Source organism: Vombatus ursinus, unplaced genomic scaffold (assembly GCF_900497805.2).
Source record: "Vombatus ursinus unplaced genomic scaffold, bare-nosed wombat genome assembly UNPS02010548.1, whole genome shotgun sequence".
NCBI lineage: Eukaryota > Metazoa > Chordata > Mammalia > Diprotodontia > Vombatidae > Vombatus > Vombatus ursinus.
The window spans coordinates 15,409,159-15,432,319 of NW_020950326.1; the positions used below are offsets into that span (position 1 = coordinate 15,409,159).

The following is a 23,161-nucleotide window of genomic DNA, read 5'->3' on the forward strand; positions in this document are numbered from 1 at the left end:
ATCCTTTTTTTCCTTTGTCCCTGATCACTGACCATACTCTGTCTAGGTAGTTTAGGATGTTAAACAAGAATCTTCCAGATGAGGCCTGGTTATAATTATTTCATTTGCCATGTAACTTGATACTATTCAACACAGTATAGAAAGTCTGATTAGGATCAGATCATGGGGTCAGAAGCACCATCTCTGTACTAAGATCCTACATAAATAAAAGTCTTGTGGGGCAGCTAGGTGGCACAGTGGATAAAGCTCCAGCCTTGGAGTTGGGAGGACCTGAGTTCAAATGTGGCCTCAGACACTTGACACTTACTAGTTGTGTGACCCTGGACGAGTCACTTAACCTCGATGGCCTTACTAAAAAGGGGGAAAAAATAAACAGAACCCTGGTTGAAAAGTCTTGAAATAAGCTGATCTAATTTTAGCTTCATCTAAGAAATCACATACCTGCATGAATCCAGATACTAATACACCAAACTGAGCACTATTTCTTAGATAATATTTTGGCTCTGAGGAATAGGCATAGGAGACAAAGGAAGTTCAGTGCTAATACTTTCTACTCCCCCTGGTATGAAGTTTGTTTTTGTTACTTCTGGGATAAGTCCTCAAAACACTCAGCCTTCTACTGCAATCATTGGAACATGCAGAACCCTCCCTTGTTCTAAGAAGCAACAAACACTCACCAGTCCTTTTCTATTCAAAGCAAAAGTTCTCTTACCATTTCCTCAAAAACTATCTATTATGGTTATCTAATACTTTAGCCTCTATACAATATGCAGGTATACTCGAAGCATTATGAAAGACTATTAGAAACATTGTAGTCATATCCCAGGGTCACACAGCTAGGAAGTGTCATATATATATTCATGCCCAGTGGTGCAAAAGTTCCCCCTGAGGTGAAGGAAGCTCTCAATCACATTTTCCAAACCTACTTGTTCAGCCGGATAGCATATTCCTTCAGGGCGAAGACGTTGTCTGCAAAAACGATGATCTTGTCATTTCTTCGTTCATGGAATTTGATCAGAAACTGGCAGGCTCTGAATTTGTTGGGGTTCATGGTATATAGTAATATCCGTTTCTTGGTTTTGATTGCCACATATTCCCTATAAAATTCTGGAGACATTGGGCACCAAACCTAAAGTGAAACAGAAAGATAGCTACAATCTCTCAACCTTCTGTCATTAGCATACCCAGTATTCTAAGCTCCAAAATTTCCATATGGTCACCAACAAAGCATTTGATGCTCTCTTCAACCACTCAGCACTTTCTCATATTCATCATTTGCCACAGACCTTGGGTAGGAGTAAGAACAAAGAATTTGGTGATGAGATCTAGTTTTAAGTTATTTATCCACTCCTTAATTCCTGCATAGGTAGTTATTTAGCCTTTCTGAGCCAAAGTTATCTCACCTTTAAAAGGAGAGGGTTAGACTAAAGTCATGCCCTCCTAAAGTATCTTCCAATTCTAAATCTATGATCTCAAAAGAAAAGTGTCTCCATTAGGAAATGATACACTAGTTACACAGTTAACAAGTGTCTGTGATGGGATATGATCCCAGGTCCTTCTGACTCCAAGTCCATGGTCCATCCACCATGCCAAACTACCCTTAAAAACTCTGAGACACACTATCTTACACACATTAAATAGTCAAAGATAGCTAAAAATCAGAAAAATGCTTGTAGGGGTAGACAAAATCAAGCACACTAACACAGAGCTGATAAAGACTGAACTGGTATAATCTTTCTATAAAGGAAAATAGAATTATACCATAAAAGCTACAAAGCTACTCATATTCTATGCCTAACATCTGGGGGAAACCTAGTATATGACCATAGCATGTGAAATGATCAATTAAAATGTGGGAAGACTTCTATGAAGTGATAGAGAACCAAGAGAACATATACACTATGACTATGTAAATAAAAAGATAACAAGGGAGTAAACAGGATGACTCTGTTACTACCTTAATACATATATACTCTAAGTAGTCAAAGCTTATAATTTTGTGTACAATCTTTTTTCTGGTATTTTTGTTTGTATATTTAAATACTTGTATTAAAAATTTTATAACTTGTAATAAAAATAGAGATATTAAAGTACACAAGTAGTAAACTGCTTTGGTGAGAAAACAGGAAAATGTGTACAATAGCTCTAAGCAATGGGAAATTGCCAACGGATGACAGGGTTTTAATAACACAAAACACTCCACACAGAAGTATCAACAATCTATTCAGTCTATATTCTATGTCCAATGGGGGCATTTAGGGTCAATCTGTGAGAGGTCAATATATGCTTCAAAACAGATCTAATGGTAGCTTAAGACTATCAACTATGAATCTATGAAAACTCTTTTAAAAGTTTATTCATATATCTAACCTCTACTGCATTTTGGGTTAATGAGTTACAACAGAAGAATTTGCCAAGTAGAACAACGGGCCCTTCCTCTTCTAGATTATAAAATGATCCTTGGAGAACTATCTATTAATCTTTACTTGCTAATTCCTGGTTTTAAAGACATTCTCTATATATGAAAAAATACTCCATACAATCTTATGCTTTGTTGTTTCTAAATAGCTTTTGATCTAAAATGTTTTCAAAGACCTTCTAAAAGTCAAATACCTGGAAGATATACTATTTGGTACACTATCTTGGCAAAGTAAGTCTTTTAATAACTTAAAATGTTCCAGTTTTTTCAAACCACCTCACTGTGAGTGGTCAATCAAATGATGAAAGAACTATTTCTGCTAGAAAACAAAAAATGTGATCACAATATAGATTGCGCAAAAAAATTTTCAACTAGATCGGTTACTGCCATCTGGTGGTCAAAACATTTACCCTCTCGTCCAATGATTTATATGCAACTTTTTGGATAGTAGCAAAAGCCTATCAATCTGATTTTGGGACATTACAAGAAACCACATAGGATTTAAGAATATTAAGTCAGACCAGTATAGTAACAAGCTATTTAAACACTACTGTTCAAATTATTTGTTTGAGTGAAAAGAGCTAATTTTAAAGTGAAGTTTTATCTATGTGAATAAAGCTTTTACAGGTTTTGAATGTTATCAGTGTACTCAGAAATAAGATCCTCCAGGCAATTAATATAGGGTTCTCCAGGAATGCTAGAATCACTGGCCACTGATGAAATATACTGAAGATGGAAGATAATGAATGGCAACTGAGCCTCAGGCAGGTGAAACTACATAAGGCTTCTCTACCCCCATATATTTGGTTCTGCTCTAGGCCTTAGACAAAACTGCCAAAACTCCATTCTGATTTGATTCCCCTTTCCAGCTCTGAAAACAATGACCTACTCCAAAGAATAGCAGCCCTATGTATCACATTACAAATACCACACACATTAGCCCTAACAATCCTACTAAACCTCTTCCTTTGTACCTCTCCCCATAACTCTAACAACAGGACATAGTTATCACCTCAGCGCACTGGACTTTGGCAATATAGCCATTATTCTGAAGTTCCATCCAATTGGCTTCATATAGCTTGGGTCCAATCAAGAAATTCAAGTCCACAATTTTGTCATCTTCTCGGACAAGGGTAGCAGTCAAACCCAACTTGCAGTGAGCCTGAACAATGGTGAGAACTCGTCGAAACATTTTGGCTGGGGAAATAACCACATTATTCATATTTTCAACAAACAATATGAAACGCAATCTTATCAGGACTTTTCATTTTAAAATAGAGAAAACATAACATATGGTTTCTATTTGTCAGAACAATCCCATGATAGACTAGATGTTGTTAATTCTTATATCCCTGAGTTGGAGCTGCATGATAGAAATGATTAGGAAGAACCTTTATTCTCATTTTCAGGCCGGTATGGAGGAAAGATTAATGAGGAATGGAAGAAAACAGAGATAGTTTTAAAGTCATGCAAACAAGGACAGGCCCAATACCCAAAATAAAATATTGAAATAGTAGGTAATTAAGAACTTAAATGAAAACTCCAAATATAGTCTACAATATTTGTAGTACAGTTGAACCTCAAATTACATAGGAAAATAGGTTTCTGAAGAACACTGTAACTTGGAACATGAAACCTTTTAACAAAAAGCTTAACTTTCACAAAAAGTTGAATGACTAGGGAGGTGGAAGCAGAATGATGCAGAAATGGTCCTTCCTCCTCCCTGAACAAACAGGAAATATAAACTCTTGCCTCAGAAAATAGGGCCCTAGGAACTCCATACCGTCACTATCCTACCTTGAAGAGCCTGGAATCGTAGGACAAGAGGGCAGAGGCCCAGACTGGACAAGGAGTATTGGGAAACTCCCTTCTTCAAAATTAGTTTCTTTATATATTCCACCAAATAGAATTATTTGGGAAAGCAAAATCCCACTTTCAAATGTATCATATCTCCATTAGACACAAATAGTTTATTGAGACTCTTTCTGGAAGATTCTTAAACATATCAGAAAATTTAATTCGATTTTTAAAATACGCAATATATAAATTATTATGACATATGTGTTTTGGGGGGATAAAAGCTTAGTTTTTAAGTGTCTTACTAATGATGGTTTCATACTATTAATAGCTAATATTTCAAGGCATAATATATGCTTATGGCAGGGTTCACTGTTAACAATCAATGTAAATCAGTACTTAAATAATCTTCTTGATAATTTTTCATTTTTTGGGGGTTAACCTGTCAGATCTGATTGGATCATTGCTTTTTACTTCAGAATGTGGTTGATGAGGAGCTTGTTTGCATGTCGTCTCCCTGTTAGAATGTGGGCTCCTTGAGGGCAGGAGACTAGTTTGTGCTTTTCTTTGAATTCCTAGAACTTGGTGTAGTGCCTTGGCGTATAGTTGTATCATAAATGCTTGGTAACTGAATGACAAAGAGTAGAAGAGGTGGCTCTGCCATTTTCTTGTTCATTTGTGTTTGCATTTTAGAATTATTCCAATATGAAGTTTACTTTTACTGTTTTTTAACTAATGAAATTTTTATTAATAACTCAATAAATAAGTATTAATATTTTAATATATGAAGAACAAAAAAAGATTACATATTAAATGTGAATTCCTGGTACAATTTTCTTCTTAAAGTGTATATTATATTTTAAGATATTTAAAATAGTAACAAAATTGTAATTTATTTGCCTTTTTGAACTTTGTTTTTTCCCAAAAATATTTTTTTGCTTTCTTCCTTCCCATTTCTATCTCTACCCATTAACTGATCTCTAAATTATCCACCCCAAATAGAAACCCTACAAAGTAATAAATAAGTATAGTCAGGCAAAACGATTTCATAACACTGGACATCTATGAATATGCACATCTCATTTTATAACTCTGGTCCACTTTAGGCCAAAAGATAAAGTGGTATTCTTTGTTGGAATCTTTTAAAGCCACTTATCCATATTGTGAGGGTTAATTTAGTTAAAACCAGGTAATATAATTTATAAATCCATTTAACCAGGGACAAACTAAATTACGTCACTATGTAACAAAAGAGAATGAACGAGTGAGGGTGCCACTGTCAACACCTTCATATTACGGAACTTCAATTCCTCCCTCAAGATACCTTGTATATCTTATGTGACATGTATAAAATTTAGATTCAGTTAAGATACATACATGCACGTGCGCACACACACACATATGTAAAGACTAATTTTATTTTTTTCTAGATTAAAAATAAATATAGGTACAAGTTCTATTATTTTCCTTCCACACTCCAATGAATTCTCGTTTATACCCAACTTTATTTTTTTTTGGCAAGGCAATTGGGGTTAAGTGACTTGCCCAGGGTCACACAGCTAATGAGTGTTACATGTCTGAGGCCAGATTTGAACTCAGGTCCTCCCGACTCCAGGGCTGGTGTTCTATCCACTGCACCATCTAGCTGCCCCTATACCCAACTTCAGAGACCACTGTCCTAGACTATGAAGAAAAACCTAAATTATGTTTGGTATACTCTTTTAAAAGACTTCACTTCCCTAAGCGAATAATATATTATGGAAAATTCTGTGATAAAAATTATTTAATATAAAAAAGTTCTGATACTTAAATGTACCTCAGTTATATACAAAGTCAACTCTGTAAAACATCTCTTTTGTTAATGATACTGGATAAGCGAGATGTTATTATACAGTGAAAATTTAACTGATTAGACTCCACTAATTCATTTTCTGTGATAATGATTGTAAAGGAAAACTAAAGCTTACTTTTGTGTCAATTCTTCCTTAAATGACAATTCAAGCTAACAACAGTAATTAAGACAACAGAAGGCAGCATGTTAGTGGACAGAGGGACTGATCTTAGCATCAAGAAGAACTCTGTTTAAGTCTTGTCCCTGACACATACTACCTTTTTAAAAATGTTGTTTTAATTTATGGAATAAAATAAGCATTTCCATAATAATAAAAAGATGAATGCACATGAAACTGCAAATCTACTATGCACAACTTGCCATTCCTCTTAAAAATATAATAAAGTTATCATGTAAATTTCTTTTTTTTCCTCCCCCCTCCCATGGCTACCATTAAACAGGTATATATATACACACACACACATATATATATATATATACACACACACATATATATATGTATAATTATTCTGTACATACTTCTTTTTATCAGTTCTTTCTCTGGATGCAGATAGCCTCTTTCTTCATATGTCCTTTATATTTAATTTGGGCATTTATAATAGTCAAAATGACTTACTCAATGTCATTCTTACAACAATATTGCTGTTACTGTATACAATGTTCTACTCATTTTGCTCCTCATTATTTTATACAAGTCTTTCCATGTTTTTCTAAGATCACTGAGCTCATCATTTCTTATAGCACAATAGTACTCCATCATAATCATATACCATTGTTCTGTCATTCCCCAATTAATGGGCATTTCTGCAATTTCCAGTTCTTTGCCACCACAAAGAGAGCTGCTATAAATATCTTAGAACATATGGGTGTACACACATACACACGCACACTTTGTGACCTGCAAAAAGTCACTTAACCATTCAGTGCCATGGGGAATTTTAAGTCACAGAAAAAGGGCTTATGTGCATTCTTCTCCAACTTTCTTGCTATGAGTGTTTTTTACAGATGAAATATTAGACAAAGAATCCGTAAACCTACAGGGAAAATATCTAAAATATTTAATAGGATGAATTATACTAAAGTACTCTCAAGCACTGTAGGAACTCCCATTTAGATGTAGTTGGCAAACAATTCTTATATACTCAATAAAGTATGGGCTTGCCTCCAATACAACCATGCCAAGCTTTATTCCTCCATTGTGCCAAGTCTTAACCTCTGACCTCAGGTTAGCTATCATCTAATTACTATCTGGAAACCCACAGAAGCAGTTTAGCAGGTGCTACTGGGAAAATTCACTACCCTTTACCTATTGACTACCTTCTAGATCATCTCATAACTGATTCTGGCACCCCTCACAGAATACACTCTACGCGCCAGATCAGCAATTGGTGACTAAGGGCCCTGCTTCCCCACTTTTTATTTTGGGTGGGATAGTCAATGACGGAGGATGAACAACTTCCCTTCCCTCCCCTGCTACCTTCCAAAACAGCTCCCACATCTATCCCCTTCTCTTTACTCACATGATCACTCTAGCTCAGGGCCCCATCACCTCTCATCTAGATTACTGTGATAGCTTTCTGATAGGTCTCCCGGCCTCAAGCCTCATGCCCATAGAAGGCTAAGTCACTCCCCTACTCAAAAAATTCCAGTGGCTCTTTACTGACTCTAGTAGCAAATATTATCTCATCTTTCTTTAAATTTCTATTTTTGTATAATTAATAATGCACATAATTATTAATACAGATGTTCATATATATAATTTATAAACATACATATTGTAGATACATGCTCAAAACTTTTACAGACAGAGGTCGGTATGCTCAAAAAATATGGAAACCACTGCACTACGTGAAACTCTGTAAGCTCAGTTTAAGCACTGGGTGTGTATGTGCATATGTAAGAAAAAAAACCATTTCATTAATATTCTCTAAAATAGACCTGGCATTAACTTACCATTCCTTATTCCCACTTCCATTAGCTTGAATTAGTGAGATGTAAATGTACCATTCTATTAAATAAAGGCTACTGTTATATAATCATAAACACTAATATCTGAGCCTTTTTTTAAAAATATTACCTTTAAGAACCCCAATGCTCTTAGCTCTCAGTTCTCAAAGTGCTATATAGGAGATCTTAGAGCAAATACCAGTAGTGATCTGGATACTAACAAGTCATAGAGAGAGCATGAGTGTTATTAAGAGATGCACCCCAACTTAATTAAAAAACAAAACAACAAACCCAACAAAACCTATAATGTTTACCTGACAACACATAGTTTGCTGGTATTGTTGTTATTCTTCCTACCTCTCCTCTAAAAGGCTAGAAAGCAGTCTAGGGTCTCAACCACGGCCAGTTAGCTTACCAGGTATGGTATGTACTTCGTCTAGGATCATAAGTCCCCATTCCTGAGTCTTGAGCCACTCCATGACTCGCTCGGCCTCCCAGGATCTCTTGGTGGTGTGGCCCAGCATGGAGTAGGTGCTGATGGCGATGGAGCAGCCAATGGGCTTGTCTTTGGCATCTGAAGTGAATCGGCAGATCTGGCTGTCATCAATGGTAGACCACATCTTGAACTGCGCCTTCCACTGCTCCACAGACACGGCTGAGTTGCCAAGCACTAGGCACCTTTTCCGGACAGTGCATGCAGCTGTCACACCCACCAAGGATTTTCCAGCTCCTACAACAAAAAGCCACAAAGCTTCACTCAGGGGCAGGTCAAGAGAAACTGCAAAAACATCCAATCTCATTACTTGGTACCCAACAGAGAAACTTTTACTGGAAAAACAGAAAAAATTATATTCATTCTCTGCTTTCAGATATAAAATGACCTTGAACCAAGAACAATTTAAACCATTCCTTATAAAAGATCAAATTAATGCCATAAAGAAATTGAAATAGCTGTCACTGACATAGGCAGACTCATTCTTATGAGGTGGAGGCTTATTCCATTTAAAAGCAAATTAAGCTCTTAAAAATCAGCAACAGTTCCTGACCTTGACATCTCAGGGCTGATACCTAAACAAGAGTGATAAAACATGCTGAGACCAATCAAAGATAGCTCTATTGGAAATAACTGCTTATTAGAAAACATCAGTTTTAGAGACATTTAAAAGGCACGAGGGAAAGGCTGCCAAAAGGAGGAAGGGGTCTTCTTTACTAACAAGCTGTGCTGGGCTCCAAGTTCCTCCTCTGTAAAATGCGAGGGCTGGCCTCAATGACACCTAAGGTCACCTACCACAGGGAAGGACGATGACCCCTGACCTGGCACGTCCGTTCCCAAACATTTTCCGCAGGCTCTTCTCCTGATAGGGTCTGAGGACAGCTGTGGGTTTCAGGTCTATGTTGATGTCTGGGTTGACAGAATCATTCCGGAAATCATATTCAGCCAGCAATGGATATTCCAGATGGATGCAGCGCTTCTGAAGCTCCTCAATCATTTCCTGGAAAAGAAGTATTTATGAAATTTTGTTGACTATTTTAACAGAATTAATGTTTAAGTAGAACTTAAGTTCAGAACACTGCTTTTTAAGCCAGTCTCTGCCTCTTCAGAGCTTAACTAAATAGAGTTATAAAGCCAGAGCGGGCAATGAAACCCAACAATGCGGAACTAACTGAGACAGTCACTCCAAGCATGTTGACAGATACAGCTGGAAGAAGGACCACAACTACACAAAGTTGCTGCAGCCACCTGTTTTCATCATCATTGACAGCAGAACCACCACTTTAGTTCCTGAGGTGCTATTTAAGGAAGTGGGACATGACTCTTAGGAAATAAAGTTGGGTAGAAGAGATGGACCACAGCAACCACACACACGAAACAGAAGAAATATGTGCTGGAGGTAACATGATTTTGAAATCACTATGGGATCAATTTTTAAGCTATCTGAAGGTGAATACTTATCAAACGAAGGGAAAAAAAATAAGAGATATATTAATACTTCAAAAAGAGACTGAGGAGACATAAGTAACTACCAACCTATATCTCTATCATTTATGTATCATCCTTTTTATTAGATTATTAGCTTTTTGAAGGTAGTTGTGCTTCAGTTGTTTCAGTTCTATCTCACTTTTTGTGACCCCATTTTGAGGCTTTCTTGGCAAAGATACTGGAATGGTTTGCCATTTCATTCTCCAGCTCATTTTGCTTATAAGGAAACTGAGGAAAAAAAAGGTTAAGTGATTTGCCTAGTGTCACACAGCGAGCTAGTGTCTGAGGTCATATTTGAACTCAGGAAGAGGAATCTCCTTGACTCTAGGCCTGGCGCTCTATCCACTGTATCACTTAGCCTCCTCTGAAGGCAGAGACTGTGTCATACTTTGTATGCCCCAGAGAGTAGGTTAGATATAGGATTCAGAATCTAAAAGATAATTAATTAATGAGCATTTATTAATCACCTACTAAAAACCAGTCACTATGCCAGGGATTGGGAAAACAAAGACAAAAATAAAGCACGGATATTTACTAATAGTTCTTTTGCAGCCTCCAGCCTTATGTAGATGGATCAGAGGTGGAGTAGAAGAATGCTTATTAGGTTTATGGATAAAACCGCTGAGGACTGGCAATAGCCTCGGGAAGGCCAGGGAGGTTGAGGCTATGGCCAATTAGGACAGTTGGTAATCCATCCAAGGGTAGAAAAATATACTTAGGGAAGGAAAATAAACTACTTCAATACATCATGGGAAATAACTGCCATGAACCATCAGAAGTAGCACTATGCTTTTCTTAATTACTTCTCTTCTTACTATCTCCTTTCCCTTCCTTCAAAAAACCAAAAACCAAAAGCTAAACTCTGTTACTCTGACTGCGTGATTGAGACACTAGTGTACTGAAACTATGACATCAATCTCCCCCTGAATGTGGTATCTGTCAGATCCTTTATGCAATGCTGTTTTTAAGTCAGAACAAGGCAGACTTGGACAGAGGTCAAGAGTAAAGGTGATAAAAGGGTTAAATGGTAGAAGTCCAACAGGAAAAGCTAAAGGGATTGAGGCTGTTTAGCCTGAAAGCTGAAGGGTTTTGAATTATGGCCTTTAAATCACTGAAAACTGTGTTGCAGTAAAAAGAGCAATGGATTTGGAATAAGAGCTCGGCTTGAGTCCCAGCTCAGTTCTTCTTCCCTCGATGACTCTGGGCCAACTTTCTCATTTTTTGAGAAGGATCTGCATCAGTACTGAGGATATCACTGACAAAAGTACGAGAAGGGAAATGGCAAACTTCTGTACAAGATTGCGTAAAGACCACACATTTAGTCATATAACTGAGGGGAAAAGGTAAAAAACACAGGAGTCCAATGTAACTACTGTTTGGTGATTAAGAAAAAGTATGGTTCAGTAGAACAAAATGCAGCCTTAAAGTATTGCTTCCACCAAAATGTCTCCTATGTGCACACTAATATTATACAAGAGTCCTTGACAGATACAACCAGAGAGAATTTTGTTAAATGATCTTCTGATTATAAATACCATTGAGAGCATAAAACAGGGAGAAATAGGTTTATCAAAAGGGCTCAACATTGTCATGGAGGATATCCTGGCAGAGGCCAAATGACAGAGGGAAGGCTCTTTCAGCTCTCCAATGTACTGACTGCATCAAGTCCCAGGATACTACAGGGATTCTTCAATGAGCTCCAAGGCCCCTCAAAAGAGATGAGCCTGACAATTCATACAGGAAAAATTTCCGCCTCTCAACCAGTAAGCCAGAGGAAGAATGAATAAAAGTGCATCCACTGCAAGAAAGGGAGGTTAGGAGCTACTCCATTGAATACAGCCATCCAAAAAAATTCCAAAGGACTCATGATGAAAAATGTTTTCCACTTTCAGAGAAAGAACTGATGAATTCTAAGTTGAGACTACAGCATACTTTTTTTCACTTTCTTTATATTTTTTGCTTTTTATTGTTTTTTGGGGCAACCTGGCTAATATGAATTTATGTTTTGCATGACTTCACACGTATAATTGATATCATTGTTTGCCTTCTAAATAGGCGAGGTAAGGGTGGAAGGGAGAGAATATGGAACTCAAAATTAAAAAAAAAATATACTCAGAAAGAGAGAGAAAGAGAGAGAGAGAAAGACAGACAGACATAGACAGACAGAAAGAAAGAAGGAAAGAAAGAAAGAAAAAAAAATTGGGGAGTGGAAGGTGGGGAAGGGAAGGCCAGGAGGGAGCCTAGAATCAGGGAGAACCAGAAGATGGAAGGAGTGAGAAAGGAAGATTTAAGATGAAACCAAATTTATTGCTTTCAGCAGCTCACCTGGTAAATAAACCATTGTGGAAAGTGTATTTGCTAACCTGCTTGACTTCAAAAGATACAGTCTGTGTTTCTTCCTCTTCCTCCTCATCCTTGTCCATTTGCTCATAAAACTCAAACAAGTCTGCAGGGACATCTGTTTTATTTTGACTATCTGTTCCTTGTGATGTGGAGGGTCCACTGCCTCCTTCGCTGGTTTTGGAAATCTACAAAGAAAAGCCAAAACCAAGAGTTGCAGTACAGGTGAGAAGAACTAGGGATACAGGATTAAGAAAAACATTTTCACATTCCAGGAACCCAACATACAGCAGATTTGCTTGTGAAGGTCTCAGTAATGAGCTCAGTTTCTTCTCCCTCAGCATTCCTCAGGCGGCATTCTCGAATCACCTGGTCCTGGAGAAGTTCTTTAATGACATCTGGGTGGGAGCTTTCAACAAAATACCTACAGTAGGGAAGGAAGGAGTAAAAGAACAGAGAGATGCTGATTTAGCTGATCTCTGATCTTTCCATTTTTAACATTCTATGCTACAAAAAATTTTGGTCACTGAACTCTTGTGAGCCCATTTTGGGCTGAACCATAATGTCTAACTATTCGTCAGGCAATGGGCACACATTTTGGTTCTACTTTCTTATTACCACAAAAACCACTCCACTTAGCTAACCATCTCTGGAAATGATGGCAAAATAAACGACCCCTTAAGGAAATCAAAAAGCTGGGGCTCTTCTTGCCAAGAACTTCAGAAACATTCCCCATTATTCCCTCTGATTAGGTGGAGGGGAAAGTGAAAGCAAAAGCCTTGGGCATTGGTTTATCAATAGATTTCAATTCCCTCTCTCCCTCTTGGGCCCCTGATTTCTTACCTGTTGTGTTTCAGCACTAGCTTGACTTTTCCATAGCTGACAGTACACAACTATAATTAACAACAAAACCAAACAAAGACAAATTAGGAACAAGTGGTTCAGAATCAGGAAAATATTAACATATCCAGGCATGGGATACATCAATTCTGCCAATCCATTGTCCAGAACAATGGAACACTGGAAAACAATTTGGAACATGCAAATAAAGTGACTAAAATGTCCATACCTTTTAATCCAAGATTCCACTACTAGGCTTATATCCCAAGGAAGCTATAGTGATGTTAAGAAAATCTCCATATACACCTAAGTATTTATAGCAGCATTTTTTGTGATAGCAAAGAATTGGAAACAAAGTAGACGCCCATCATTTGGAGAATGACTAAGTAAACTGTGGTATGTGAACATAATGGAATGCTTCTATGCTTTAAGAAATGACAAATAAGATAATACAGAGAAGCATAAAAATAGCTAATGAAAACTGAAGTAAGCAGAATCAAGAAAATGATATACACAATGACTATAAGAGTGTAAACGGAATAATCACAGAAAAAAAATCAAAAGTGAATATGCAAATTACAAAGAACAAACATGAATCAAAAGAAGAGATGTGAGAAAACACTTTTATCTTTGCAAAGGTAGGGGGAGAGGATCCACAAATGAACATTACACAGATTTTCCTACTTTTTCAAAATGTTGATCAGTTATGCTGATTTTTTTCTTTTTTGTCTTTAAAAATACTAGTTGTCATGGGATAGCTCACTTGGAGTGGAAGGGGAAAACTTGAGTGATATAAAAAAAGACCAATAAAAACTTATTTCTTAAAGAGTTGTAATTTTTTTTTGTTACTTATTTTTCCTGAACTGTCTTTGTTATGAGAGAGTTCAATTTTACAGACACTTATTGGGAAATTATTTTAGTCACATTATTTGCATAATTCCAAATTGTTTTCCAAAATGGGTGTACTGATTCAGAGCTCCACCAACCATGCCTAGCTTCTCACAATGCCTCTAATTTTGACTTTCTCATCTTCTATCATCTTTGCCAATTTACAAGGTATAAAATTTCACTTCAAGGTTGTTTTGGTGCACACTGTCTTACTAGTGATCTAGGGTATTCTTTCTTATGGTTGTCAATGGCTTGTAATTCTCTTTTCATATCCTTCAACCAAAAAAATGATACCTGGTTATGGATAAGCAACATTTCCCATATGTAGCTGTGTACTTCACTACTGAAAGGGAAGTGTGTTTCATCATCTGTTCCTTGGGATCAAACTTGGTCACTGCCATTAAAGCCAACTTTTAGTGTTATTTACACTTATTATAAAGTAGTCATTGTGTATGTTGTACTTTTGGTTATTTCACTCTACATTAGTACATATGCATTTTTCCTATATTACTATAAATTCCCCGTATTTTTTGCTTTTTTTATATTGAGAGTATTTCATTACATTCATATACCACAATTTATTCAGCTACTCCCCCCCCCATAGGAACTTATTTTGCTTCCAATTTTTTTGCAATATTTCCACTGATCTGTGCAATCTTATTAATGTGGTTGTTTCCTCCAAAGATGCAGATTGCAATTCACCCATACATGTCCTGTTTAACTTTTTCCTATGTCCTCCTATCAATTTGATACATGGGGTTATCCAATGTACTATAGGTTATCCTCAATTTCTCTTTTTTAAAAAATAATTTTCCCCAATTATCAAACATTTTTTTTCCCTTTTACCTCTCCATGGTGATTAGGGGGAGGGGGGAAGGAAGGAAAAACAAAACCCTTGTAATAAATATGCATAGTCAAGCAAACAAACTTTTGGACTGGCCAAAAAAGCCTATTGTGCATATTAATCCATCTATCATTATCTACCTCTATCAGAAAGTGGGTAGAATTCTTCATCATTTGTACACCTCTCAATTTTTCTTGACTGACTTAAGGAAACCACTGGAGTACACAGGCTATCAATTGGTTCTTCCTTGTTCTTACCACATGACCAACCCCTGTTCTTTTAAACTCATACATTTCTTTGAAGGTAGCCGTAATCCTGCTTCTCCCTTGTAATTGCTTGTCCATAAATGTGTTCCAGTATACTCATACCAACCAGTACCCTCCATTGCTCAACAGATAAAATTAATATTCAATTTTCTGAGTCTTGATGTTCCCATGTCTCATAACCATATGCCACCAGCAGAACAGTGTATTAAAAATGTGAACCACAGTTCCAACAGATGCAGGTGGGAAATTGTAGAGATTTGCTCACATATAGCCTAAAAAGAGAGATACTTAAAGTGGACTTTCTCAGCCTTGAGATTTGCTTGTTAGCTAACTCCAACTTCAAGAGTTCAAGGATCAGACTTTCTAGAGATGAAATAGTCTGATTCCAAGAGCTCCTTCGAGAGTTCCTCCAACTTCCTATGGAGCATCCTAATTTGTATGTAAATCCAGTGAGTTATTCATTCAATGAAATTCTAAAATTTTATTATGCTTCAAGGAAAAATAATTTATGATTCAAAGGGGATCAAGGCAGGCTAGACTCCACATGGAAGAGAATTAAGTTTCTAGGAATATTATATTTCTGCATTTCTTTTTGTTGTTGTTCAGTTCATGACCCCACACACCATGACCCACCAGGCCCTCTATCCTCCACTGTCTCCTGAAGTCTGCCCAAATTCCTCCTTTCTTATGACCAAATAAATTTCAGAAAAACTATTTAGGATATGAAATGAACTTGCACATAATTTAAAAAAACACTCAAGACTACATGGTACTTTTTTTTTTACCTGGAAGCAAAAGGATCATGGACCTTTGCCAGTATTATTGAACTACATTAGCTTAAGGCAGGAGGCATCAGCAATAAGAAGAAACTGGCAGAGCATTTATGTCAACAGTCTCACAGCTAGGGATAAAGAAAGGTTTATGAAACTGTGGAGGTATTGGACAGCAGAACCTGACAGTCCAGGAGCAACCCATAAACAATCTCACCTAAGGGTAAGGAATAGACACAGGTTATTTAACAAAGGTTGAGTGCAAAGTACTACTGGTGATCTTACTAGTCACCATTATTCTACCAGGACATGCGTGGTTTTGAATAATTTGGAACATGAGAAATAAAGAGAATAGGGAGCTGCTCCCTTAGGTTGTATGGAAGCATTAGCCACTTAACGTTCTCTAGGTCTGTTCCCTGGGAAAATGTGTGCATCTGTTTTCTACAGAAAGTGGCAGCTGGGGGCTGGAACTGGCCTTTTCTGGGGGCTTCACAAGCAGGTGGCATAGCAGTGCTGTACTATAGTATACAAGTATTCACAAAAGAATGCAATTTGACCTTGTCACTTTCAAGGATACCCTTGAAGTGTGGGGTTCCCATAACCAAAGAAGCAGCTCAAGTAGGTAATCCTGTGTCCTTGACAACATAATGCTTTTTAGCTTCACTTTAGATACTCATTCGACTTATCTTAGGGGTTTAGCTATGGCTAGGTTAAGAAACAACACATTAAGTAATAGTGAAAAATGCATCTACAACAAAACTTAGCAATAATTATTTAATAAGTGCTCAAAGTATCACCTGCATAATCAAAGATTCATACTTTGGCTCACAGCAAATCTGGGGAGTTGGCCCAGTAACTCCTTACCCCTTTCAGTCTCCCACCCCAAACTTCAAGGGTGTCTAGTACACTAAGCTTGGTCACCAATTTTAAGGCAATATCTTAGATCCAGACCTTTCCTTATGTCCAAAGTCTCCCTATCCAAGGGCCCTTCCTCTTAAAGTGACATAAGATTATAACAAGGTTTACTGATGCATTCACATAGTATAGGTTCTATGCTGACCTTCCAGGTAACACAACGCCTATCCCAATTAAAATAATTATCCAATGTACTATAAAGTTCTGCCTTTCCTTCAAAATAGCTTTCAGATCTGCCAGTGCTTTTCCATCTTGCTACTAATGCTGTCTAAGCTTCTCACTTCATTCTACAACAGGTCTTCCTGCCTCATTTGCCCTCTCCGACAGATTGCCCCCTTCAGGTAAGGAACAGCTAAAGTACTAGGAGAGTTCTGAGAAGAGAGAGATTCTGACTGAGGTGATGAGGGAAAGCTTCAATGAAAAGATGGCATATTAACTAAGCCTTTATAGATAGGATACAGGTGGAGGCTAGAGAATTACTTTCTGAGCATATGTAGGACATAATGTGAATATATTCATGAAGGTAAGAAAGCAAGAGATATGCTAGTTTGATGGAGGAGACAAAGTGTATATAAAGAAGGATCATCTGAGCAAAAGCTAGATATATAGGTTGTTACCAGATTGAGGACTCTGAATGCTAAGATAAAGAGTCTAGTTTTTGTTTGGCAGGCAACAGTGAGTTACTAAAGATTTCTGAGCAATGGAGGAATCAATCAAATTTGTATATTAGAATATTAATCTGGCAGTGGTGAAATACAGAATGGACTAGAAGAGTGAGACATTGGAGGTGAGGAAGCCAGTTAAACAATAGCCTAGAAAAAGGTTATAGGATCCTTTGAAATCTGACCTTTACCTCATGAAACACCTAAGCCTGGTTTCTGAAAATTATCAACTCACTATCAATTACAGTGAATAGTAATAATGAAGTACTCTAGAAAGAGTTACATTACACAATGCAAATAATTTTTGACAGTCTCAAATCTAAATATGCCACAAGTCAACAGGAGTTTGAGAAACAGAAATTATGAATTTTTTTTTGGTGAAGCAATTGGGGTTAAGTGACTTGCCCAGAGTCACATTGCTAGTGAGTGTTAAATTATGAAATTATTAATGAAGCAATACTCTATTTTTGGGGAAAAGAAAGGGAGAAAGGCTAAATATTTTGTTTCAAAAAAGAAAGGTGGAAGAAATGACCAATAAAGGACTATATCACTGGGTCTATAACCAAGAGTACACACACCACAGGTAGCACTCAAGCCTGTCATCATCACCTGTCTTCCCCATCAAGTTTGGGCCACTCTCCTCATCTGGGTGCCTTCTACACAAAAGTAAGTAAACCTATCCCCTCAGTCACTCCATGTGAAAGCAGTCCCATGATCATTTCTCCTCCACGTGCCAAAAGAATAAGGATCACATAATCATTCAGGAGGACAAATAATGAAACAATTATCACTTTCTTTTTAAGAGAGAAGCAAGGGAGTACGAGGACAGTACAGTGTATACTTTGCCAGACTCAGTCAGTATGTCACTTGTATCTGTTACTCTTTAAAAGGAAAGGTTAAATTTCAGGGTGGGGCTGGGGCAGATTTGGATATAACCAGAAATGACTGTGATATAAAAAGAAAAGTATCAATAATTTAATTTTAAGAGCAGAGTACTTTTCAAAAGTTGGTTGATTCTTAAATATTATAGCATTAGAATCCCAAGTACAAAACTATGTGGACAGTTTTAAATTAATAACTAGGATCAGAGGATGGTATATTTAGACTTGGAAGGGACCTTCTAGGCCATCCAGTCCAACTTTTTATTTTACAGATGAGGAAAATAAGGTCCAGAGATACTAAAATGACTTGCTCAAGGTCGTAAGTTAGTACATGACAGAGGAGAGATTTGAACCCAATCAATTTTTAGATTCATTATAAAGCACTTCGCAAATACAAAATGTTACTAATAACAACTGCAGAAGCCTCTGGTACTGTTTAAGGTATAGTCACTTGCCTTAATAAACTGCATGATCCCATCTGGAACGCCAGTCTTGCTGAGCTTTTTGAGGTATTCAGTGATGTCACTTGTCTGTAATCCAACACTAACAGCAGCATATAGGGAATAAGCAGTCAATTTGTATTCATGCACATGGCTTGGTCTACATACAGGCTCAGCAATAGCCACCAGGAAGTCTTGAGCATATTTGTAAACAGGAGAGAAAGCTTCTAGGAAAACATGACCATCAGGAGCCTAAGACAAATGACAAATATGACAGTCATAAGGCAGGGAGAAAAGTAAAAAAAACTTCTATCCTATAGCACTCAAATCACACCACAATAGATAACTTGTACATATATACATTGTGTATTTTAGATTATATTTTGAGACATCCTCCATCTAATATAAAGGTTACTCCTATAAGCACTCCGGAAATACAGGATGGGGAGAGAATGCCTCTCTCTTACATAACAAGGAATAAGAGATACTCTCTTACATTGTAAGGAACTCATACCAAGGCACCTCTTTTGAACCTGACACTACTGGTGAGTTGGCTATCATTTTCAGTTGTACCATGCCCTTACTACTTATTCAACACTATCAATCCTTCACGTGCAAACTAAAGTTTCCCTTATATTTTATTTTAGATTGCTCTAATGGTTTTGTATGTAAATATTATCTCTGTAACCAGATGATAAATATCTTGTGGGCAGTCTATCATCTACTTCCTTTCTATCTGTCAAAATGCTAAGCATATAGCAGAGTGTCAATACTTATTGATTTGACTTGGAACTCTTACCACCCAGAGTGGACGGGAGGCATGGTCATCTTTTAGTGGCATCTGAAGTCTGTAGTCCTTAGCCCCATATTCATCCAATTTGGTCCCCGATTCATCTACTTGCTTCCCAGCTGCTGATGGAACTGCTTCCTGAGATTCATTCCCGGCGGCATCATCTTCATCATCATCTTCTTCTTCATAGTGTCTTTTCTTAGACTTCTTTTTATCTGCAAATATGGTCATAGCAATGAAACATAGACTAAATAGTTTTTGTCAGTCAGTTAAAAAAGATTTATTAAGTGCCTACTATGTGCCAGGCACTCCCTCATTAAATTGTGAGGGAGACAATAAGTAAACAATGGGAAAGCACTAAAAGAGGTTGGGAAATGCTTTCTGTAGTATATGGGGTTTTAGGCAGAACTTGAAAGAAGCCAGGGAAGCCAGTATGTAGAGATGAGGAGGGGGAGCATTCCAGGAATGGGAGACAGAGAAAATGCCTAGAGCCAAGAGGTAGAGCGTCTTGTTTGAGAAACAGCAAGGAAGTCACTGTCACTGGATCAAAGAGTATGTGATTAGGAGTAAGAGGTAAGAAGACTGGAAAGGTAAATTGGGACTAGGTCATGGCTTGGAATGCCAAACAGGATTTCGTATTTGATCCTAGAAGTAACCACTGGAGTTTATTGAATAGGGAGGAGACATCGTCAGCCCTGTACTTTAGGAAAATCACTTTAATAGCTGAATGGAGGAGAGACTTAAGATAGGCAGACCCACTAGTAGGCTATTGAAACAGTCCAAGCATGAGTTGATGAAGGCCTGTACTAGGGTAGTGGCAATATCAGAGGGGACTTAAGGAGACATATTTGGGAGATGTAGCTGTGTTTTCCAGGAGAAACCCTAAGCCAAAATTCAAATGACACCATCATCAAGTATACTTCAAGTTACCATGTGCAAGTAGCATTCAACAATGAATAAAGCATGTTCTAGTATTTTTCATGATCAACAGATGACCTCTAGGGTACAGAGATACATAGATATAGCTTCATCAACACTGAATCCACACATTGATTACCCACTGACTCCACTCCAACAGATGTGCCTGTAATTCCAGAATAAATAAAGCAATAGGGAAAACATGTGAACTTTCTTAAATTTCTCATAGCTCTTTGTTGTGACCTTCTTTGCATACTCACTTTGTTGTATATCACAGCCATTCACGTTTATTGCTCCTATACCATTTGATGATAAATTCCTTGAATGCATTTTGCATCCCTAGTCAGACATAGTGGGACATTTAATAAATATTTATATAATACATGTGTGGTTGGAGCTCCCTGATCAGAAAGTGCCTAGCACAAGTAAGTAATCAGCAAATGTCTGTGGATTGGTTGACTGATTTCAGGAAAACCAGGTTAAAAGTTTCTCTCTCTCCCCTCTGTCTCATCAACACTCGCTTATTGTCTATTATGTTTCAGGAACTATGCTATACTCTGGGGATACAAAGACAGTCCCTATCCTCAGAGAGCTATGAGGAGAAACAATATGTACAGAAATATACAAAACAGATACATGCTCAATGGGATGGGAGGATGTATTAGTATCTGGGGGGATCAGGAAAGGCTTATGGTAGTACTTGAGCTGTCTTAAAGAATACTAGACATTCTAAGGCAAGTGAAGGAGGAGTACAAGCACCAGGAATGGCTAGTGCAAAGGAAGAGAGAAATTAGATGGAATGCACTATATAAGGAACAGAAGTAGGCCAGGTTAGTTGGACCATTAAGTGTCTAGAGCGGAGAATAGTTTAACAAGGCTGGAAAGGTACACTGTCAAGGGTTTTAAAGGGCAAACATAAGAGTTTATATCTGATATCAGAGGTAATAAGGAGTCACTGGAGTTTACTGAGAAAGAGAGTGACTTAGGTCCCTGCTTTAGGAGAAATCACTTTGGCAGCTGTGTGGAGGATGGATTGGGCAAGAGAGAAACTGGATACAAAGAGACCAATTAAAAGGCGAATCTAACAGTCCAGGCCAGAGGTGATAAGAACTTGAACTAAGGTGGTGGCTGTGAGGGGAAAGGGAACAAATGCAAAAGACTTTGGGAAGGCAGAAACAAGAGGGGGCAACTAATTGGATGCGTGAGGTCAATCAGAGTGAGGGATGGAGGATAAAAGCAGGGCTGGGAACCAGAGTGACTGAAAGGACGGTGGTACCTTTGATTAAAAAGATGGATGAGTCTGAAGCAAAAGATGAGTTTTATTTTGATATATTGTGTTTAAGATGCTTCAGAGACATACAGTTCAAAATCGGCATCTGGTGATGCGGGCCTGGAGCTCGGGGTCGTTATGGGGCTGGAAGTACGGAATGTCCGCAAAGTCTGAAGCTGGGAAAGCTCTGGGACACTCTGATGACAACTGGGAGTCATCCACACGGACACGAGGGCTGACGAAGTTATCACGAGGGTGGGTGTAGAGAAGGGACAAGGGCAGGGCGGAGACACCCACGGCCGGGCCCCGGGCTGAGGAGAGGGCAAGGACGGGGCCCAGAAAGGGGGCTCGGGGCGGGGCCTCCCGGGAAGCCTGGGCAGACGAGGGGCCTCAGGATGGCGATCAAGGTGCCTCCTCCCCAGCCTCAGTCTCACCGCGGTCGGATTTGTCCTTCTTGCCCATGTTGGGAACGGTGTCAGCTGCGGCGACAACGACGACCACGCCGGGAGACCCCCTCCCCGGGGCTGAGCTTTCCGGGACCCGCAGAAGTGTCCTGCCACCCGGGTTCCTATCCGGAATAAAGCACTTACGACTTACAAAGCTTCCGGCTAAGCAACGGGAAGTCCCGCCTCCCAAGAGGGGGAGGTGGTGCCAATGGTGCCCTGAGTGACGTCATCCGGAAGCTCGGTCTTTCTGAAGTTCTCCTCTCCGCCTGGCTCGCTGTATTTCGTTCCCACGTCATTTGTGTCCCGACTGTGTGACGCTGATTTGGCGCTTAATCCGTTAATGCTTGTGGACTGACTGCTCACTCCTGCAGCTAGTGATCATGGTATCGACCACATTGGTGGCCTTGGGACTAAAAAACGTGGTTTAGACCAGAGGTTCTTAAACTTTTCTTAGGACTGGCTCTTTCATACGTTATTATATACATATACATTATATTATATACATAATTATACATGGAAATTGAGAGGATGCTACTCATCGTTTAAGAAATGGCTGAACATGTTGCAGTATATGAATGTGATAGAATACCGTTGTGTTCTAAGAAATGATAGGAGAAGGGGTTTCAAAAAATAGTCTTTGCTCTCAAGGAACTCACAGTCTAATGCGGGAGCAACATACAAAAACAACTTACAAACTACAGATATATAAGATAAATTGGGATCATCAACAGAGGGAGGGCACTAGCATTTGGGAGGATTGGGAAAGGCTTCTTGTAGAAGGTAGAATTGATGTTTGTCCTTCATTCTGGAAGAGGACAAAGAGGTCAGGAGGGTGATGTCTTGACTTACAAGGGAATTGGATTTAAGTGAGGCAAGACTGTGCAAAGTCATCAGC

The 23,161-nt window shown here is 38.2% G+C and overlaps 1 protein-coding gene across 1 annotated transcript in view; it reads right to left on the reverse strand.

The window, feature by feature from the left end:
• The window catches only part of ERCC3 (ERCC excision repair 3, TFIIH core complex helicase subunit), a 46,317-nt gene extending 23,902 nt beyond the window's left edge, over positions 1 to 22,415 (reverse strand). The window contains exons 1-10 of the mRNA XM_027854691.1: positions 22,255 to 22,415; positions 19,642 to 19,847; positions 18,858 to 19,094; positions 13,180 to 13,229; positions 12,625 to 12,760; positions 12,360 to 12,524; positions 9,304 to 9,508; positions 8,431 to 8,745; positions 3,432 to 3,616; positions 927 to 1,129 (exon numbers count right to left, since the gene is read on the reverse strand). Of these exons, the coding sequence (XP_027710492.1) occupies positions 927 to 1,129; positions 3,432 to 3,616; positions 8,431 to 8,745; positions 9,304 to 9,508; positions 12,360 to 12,524; positions 12,625 to 12,760; positions 13,180 to 13,229; positions 18,858 to 19,094; positions 19,642 to 19,847; positions 22,255 to 22,282 (1,730 nt within the window). The 5' untranslated portion in view covers positions 22,283 to 22,415. The remainder of the gene's footprint in view (positions 1 to 926; positions 1,130 to 3,431; positions 3,617 to 8,430; positions 8,746 to 9,303; positions 9,509 to 12,359; positions 12,525 to 12,624; positions 12,761 to 13,179; positions 13,230 to 18,857; positions 19,095 to 19,641; positions 19,848 to 22,254) is intronic.
• Between the last annotated feature and the right edge of the window lie 746 nt (positions 22,416 to 23,161).